We start from the raw sequence: 5,525 nt of genomic DNA, 5'->3' as shown, positions 1-5,525 counted from the left end.
ACACATAACACAAGCACAAAAACTTGAATCCAAAACTTTTTAGATAAAAATTTAAGCTCCCAACTAACAAATCAAACTGAGCTATGTGATCCAATGTTACTCATAAAAGATACTAAGATCCTACTACATATTCGAATCCAGCCAAAAAAACAGAGAACAAAAGTGACAAAAACTTGAAAACTCTCCAGAAGTGGACAAAGAAAAATAAAGCTGAATCGATCTAAGAAACAATTTTAGAAGACACAAAAGCCTAACTCACTATCTTTTCTCTCTTCCGCAAGCTTGGAGAACCTCCTCTTCCCATTTATCAGTTCCCCACCATCACACTTTTCACCAACCCCACCGCGGCCGCGCTCCAGCTTCGTCAACACCTGCAATATTTCCTTCATCGTCGGTCTACCCGCCGGCTCCCGCCCCGTGCACATTATCCCCAACATAAACACCACCTCCGCCTCCTCCCTAAACTCAGGCGACCCACTCACTACCTCCTCATCCACCATCTTCCCCATCTCCCCACCTCTATCCCTATACCGCCGCCATGCCCAATCCGCAAGGTTCCCCTCTTCGTCATCCCCTCCGTCCCCTGCCTCCCTCCCCGTCGCCAGCTCTAGCAACACTACCCCGAAGCTGTACACATCCACCTTCTCGTTCACCTTCCTCATCGCCGCATACTCCGGAGCCATATACCCGAATGATCCCGCCACCACCGACGCCGTCTCCGGCTCGCCTCCCCTCGCTAGAATCCGGGCAAGCCCAAAATCAGCAATCTTGGCCTGAAATTCGTGGTCGAGCAGTATGTTGCTTGACTTCACGTCGCGGTGGATCACCGCCGGAAAACAGTCATGGTGCATGTAGCAGAGTCCCTTTGCCACTCCAGCGGCTATTTTCAGTCTCTTTGGCCAACTCAGAGACGGCCGCCGGTAGTGATCGCGTTGCCGGCGGTGGAGCCAGCTGTCGAGGCTGCCTTTCTCTACATATTCGTATACGAGTAGCTTGGAGTTCGGGCCGGAAACACAGCAGAGGAGCTTCACGATGTTTGCGTGGCGAATGGAGCCGAGGATATTCACTTCAGCCTCGAACTCCTTTTCGAGCTTTGCGTCGAGCTTCTGGAGGTTCCATACTTTCTTGATTGCCACCGTTTTGCGGCCGAGGGAGACGCGGTATACCATACCACCGCCACCGCTTCCGATGAGGTTTCTGGTGGTGAGCCCACGGGTGATTGCTGATTCGCTGAAGTCTACGGGGTGGAATGCGGTGAGCTTCCAGGCCGATGAGTCGTAATTGATGCTCTTAGAACGGCAGTGCTCTCTGTATAAGAAGGCAGAGAGGGCGACAACGACGACGAAGAGGAAGAATCCGAGGATGAGAAGAGTAATGGAGATTTTAGTATGACTGATCGATTGGTCTCTGCAAGTTGGGAGCTCGGTGAGGGTTTGGGAGGCGCAAAGAGATGGATTTGAGAGGAAGCTTTGGTCGTAGGCTTGATTCTGTAATGCGATTGGGATCTCGCCGGTGAGGAAATTGTAAGAGAGGTTGAGGAAATTGAGCTTGAGGCTGCCTAGGGTCGGAGGAATCTGGCCTGAGAGATGGTTAACAGAGAGGTCGATGGAGTTGAGCACCGGCATGGCTGCTATGGATTCTGGGATTTCACCGGAGAGGAGGTTGCCTGTAAGATTAAGCTGGTTGAGGAATTTTAATGATCCGATTGTTGCTGGAATTTTGCCGGTGATCTGATTGTTGCCCAGGGAGAGAACGTGCAGGAAAGGAATTTCGGAAAAGTTCGCCGGAAGTTCGCCAGAAAATTTATTACCGTCGCCGTTGAACATTCTGAGGTTGCCTGCCAAAGAAGGAATTTTTCCTATGAATTGATTGTTTCGAATATCCAATAGCGTCAGATTCCGCGGCAGTTTATTCGGGAGAGAGCCGGTGAGCGAGTTTCGCCGCGCAATCACGACGGAGAGATTCGGCGCTGACCAAATTCCGGCCGGGAATTCGCCTGAGAAGCCATTGTTTTGAATATGGAGACTAAGAAGCGTGTAGCAGCTACCTAATGATTCCGGTATGTTTCCGATTAGCATGTTGTCCGACAGGATTAGAGAAGTCAGCGCCTTGCCATTGCAGAGATGCTCCGGCAGTTCACCGGCGATCACGTTGTCGTCCACCTCTAAATTTGCTAGCTTTGAATATCTGCCCAACTCAGGTGGTAGAATACCTGTAAACCTATTGTTGAAGAGACGGATATCAGTGAGCTTAGGTAGCTTGCCAATGCTCGCCGGAATCGCACCGGAGAACTGATTAAAGTACAAGAATAATATGGAGAGGTTCCTGAGCTGGCCAATGACTTCCGGTATCGTTCCGGCGAGATTATTCGTGGAAACATCTATCTCCACCAGTCCCTCGCCCCCAATAGATTCACTGATCCCTCCGGTAAGTTTGTTTGCATATAAATACAATTTTTTCATCTTCTTCAGCATCCAAATCCTCGCTGGAATCTCTCCGGTGAGCGAATTCATAGCAAGGTCCAAATGCTCTAAATTCTCCATCTTTCCGAGAGTTTCAGGAATCCGACCATTCAAACTCATCTTCGCCATCCACAGAAAGGTAAGGCCGGTCAAGTTCCCGAACTCCTCCGGAATGCTCGTCGGAAGAAAAGGGTTGGCTGCGAGCCAGAGCGACTCGAGTGTCGAAAGATTCGAGATTTCCAATGGAATGATGCCATCGAAGAGATTGTAATCAAGGTGGAGTCTTTTGATTGCCGGAAGCCGGGAAATAGAGGTAGGGATGTCGCCGGTGAAGTTGTTGGCGGACAGAATCAAGTCAGTAAGGTTTCGCGGCATCCTATCGATATCAGCGGGGAGCTGGCCGAAGAAGAGGTTTTGCGAGATGTCGAGGTATTGGAGAGCGGAACAGTTGTAGAGAACAGAGGGAAAGGGGCCAGGGATGTTGTTGAAGGAGAGGTCGAGGTGGGTGAGACCATGGAGGTTGCAAATGGACGAAGGGATCGGTCGGGTTAGGTTGATGCTGGGGATGGAAATGCCGGCGACGGCGTCGCCGCCGCCTACTGCGCATTGGATTCCCAGCCAGCTGCAGTGGTCACCTGAGGAGTTCCAGGAGCTGAGGGAGGGAGGATTGCCCCATTCGTCCTTGATTTTAAGCAAAATCTGCTTATCCTCTGTTTGTGCTGTGGATTGGGAGAAGAGGAGCAAAGCAGGGAGGAGGAGGAGGGGGAGAGGAGGGAGAAATGGAGGGTCTGGCGCCATTGGAGATGGTTGTCAGCTATTGCATTTGAGTTTATTTTATGAGCGGCCGGATTGCATTTTTGGTTGTTAGTAAAGGCGTAAAGGTTGAATTTTGGAGCTTTAGATTCCAAGTTAGGGAGATTATGATAAGAAGATGACGATGATGAATTGTGTAGTATAAAAGGGCGAGAAGAGGTGATATTTGTGTCGTAGCTTATCATTTGTTTTCATTCTAATTTTAAAATGGGATTGAGACAAATATGGCCAAACGGTAATGTCCAAAGCAAATATAAGAGCATTTTATGAGATTGAAAGCAGAGGCTGCTTAACGATTCAAAGTGTAATAACATTTGAAAAAAATATTAGGCTGATGTAACTCAAGTGGGAATAGAGAGCTAAGGCCATCTCCAACTAAACGTCAATCAAATATTTGTCGTTTACCGCTTGCTCCATCCGAACGCTTTTTTTTTTTTTTTTTGAAAGTTAAGGGCATAGCTCAATTCCATTAATAAGAACTAGTTACATGTGCAAAAGAAAAGTATAAAGAACAAAAAGAAGGGGATAAATAACCCCTAATGACAAAAAAAGGAACATCACCTTTCTCCACCAAAAATATAGATGATAAAAAGAATAACGGAAAAACAATAAGCTTCAAAGAAATCAGAAGGGCTCAGAAGTAAAAAAGATTGCAATCGCCGGAAAGAACAAAAACTCCCCCGGTTGCAAGGATTGCCATCAAGAGAAAATCAGGTTGCAAGAGAACGCCATCCAGGGGGATCGCTAAAGCAATCTAGCATCACTGCCCTTGAAATTGGAAAACCCATCCAAAACCTGCCAATATTCCCATAAACGAAAACCAGAGAATCGATAGCCATCACAGCAACAGTTGAAAGAGAAGCATGCCAGAAAATTCAAAAATAGAGAGCAGCACGTAGTTCCGTAGCTGAAAAAATAGACCCTTAAAGCAGATCCAGCAACATTTTCGCTTCCTTCCATTTGTAGACTCTAGAAAAAAATGGATTTTTTTATCTTAATATAGATCGTTGAAGAGCTAGAAGCAGAATGAGCAAACCTCCTCTCATTTCTTTCTTTTCAAACATAATAAATAGTACAACAAATGATGAGATAGTAAAATCTTTTTAATTTTTAAAGAAGTAATGGGGCAGTCGTCAACCTAGTCAAACAACTGCATCAAGTTTGGCCTAAGCAGAATCGAAGAGCATGCAAGTATCAGAGAGGTAATAATGCTGTGAGTGTATGAGCATTTAAAAAAGAGATGCATAGAGATTTCGTTAAAGGAGTTGCACAATGCACATGTTAAATCCACCACGAACGCTAATTTAAACGACAATTTCTTGACGCGAACAGTGCGATACGAATATTGACGTCGCACTATTCACAAACGCTTTATCTTTATCTTTTTTTTTTTTCTTTTTTTTTTTTTTTTGAAAAATCATGAAACAAAAGAGGAAGAAGATGAATTTGCCTACCCGATGAACTATTCGAAGGAGGGAACTGTTGATAACAAAGATGCAACAACTCTTAGCGGAAACTGGGTGTAGAAACCTAATCTCTGACGAAGAAGATTAATGCATTTTTGAATAAAATTGTATAATTCATATCAATGATTTGATTAAGTAAAAAATTTTAATTTGTAAATGAATAAATCAACTAGGTTATAAATTTTCTTAAATAATATTTAAATTTTAATTAATAAGAAAAAAATATACACAATATTATTCTTGTTTTTTTATATTACTGTTTGATGTGACTATTATATATTTTGATAATTTCTGTGCTAAGCAAATAAGAATATCATTCAAATAATATAATTTTGACACAATTTATGATTCAACACTCATACATGAACTCAACTTAACAATAATTATTTAAATATGATGCATTTGAGTTCAAATATTCCCCAATGAACTGACAATAGTAATTCAATGCATTTTGGCGCTTATATCTATTCTTTTTTTTCATCAAACTTTCATGTATCTCTTTAATGAGTACCTTTAAAAATTGGCATATGCTGCTTATGTAACGAGAAAAAATGGATTATTGCTTTCTAAAGTGACTTTTTTGAAATTTCTTTTACTGAAAAAGCTGCTTTCAGAAAGTAATAAGAAATCATTCCAAACGAGCCTTAGTATATAAGAAATGATTACATAGAGAGTTACTCGATCAAAGAATATGAAAGGCTTCGTTAGGATAGCTTTTTTGTTACTTCCTAAATAGCATTTTTAGTACAAAAATTCTTTGAATTATAAATTTTATATTAGTCTT

The 5,525-nt window shown here is 43.2% G+C and overlaps 1 protein-coding gene across 1 annotated transcript; it reads right to left on the bottom strand.

The window, feature by feature from the left end:
- Positions 1–233: 233 nt before the first annotated feature.
- Positions 234–3,600, bottom strand: LOC110109587 (receptor-like protein kinase HSL1). The gene has a single exon (XM_020840735.2). The coding sequence runs from the start codon at positions 3,258–3,260 to the stop codon at positions 234–236; it is 3,027 nt and encodes a 1,008-aa protein (XP_020696394.1). The 5' UTR covers positions 3,261–3,600.
- Between the last annotated feature and the right edge of the window lie 1,925 nt (positions 3,601–5,525).

The sequence above is a fragment of the Dendrobium catenatum genome, unplaced genomic scaffold (genome assembly GCF_001605985.2).
Source record: "Dendrobium catenatum unplaced genomic scaffold, ASM160598v2 fragScaff_scaffold_716, whole genome shotgun sequence".
Classification (NCBI taxonomy): domain Eukaryota; kingdom Viridiplantae; phylum Streptophyta; class Magnoliopsida; order Asparagales; family Orchidaceae; genus Dendrobium; species Dendrobium catenatum.
This window is presented reverse-complemented; position numbering and strand designations above follow the sequence as displayed.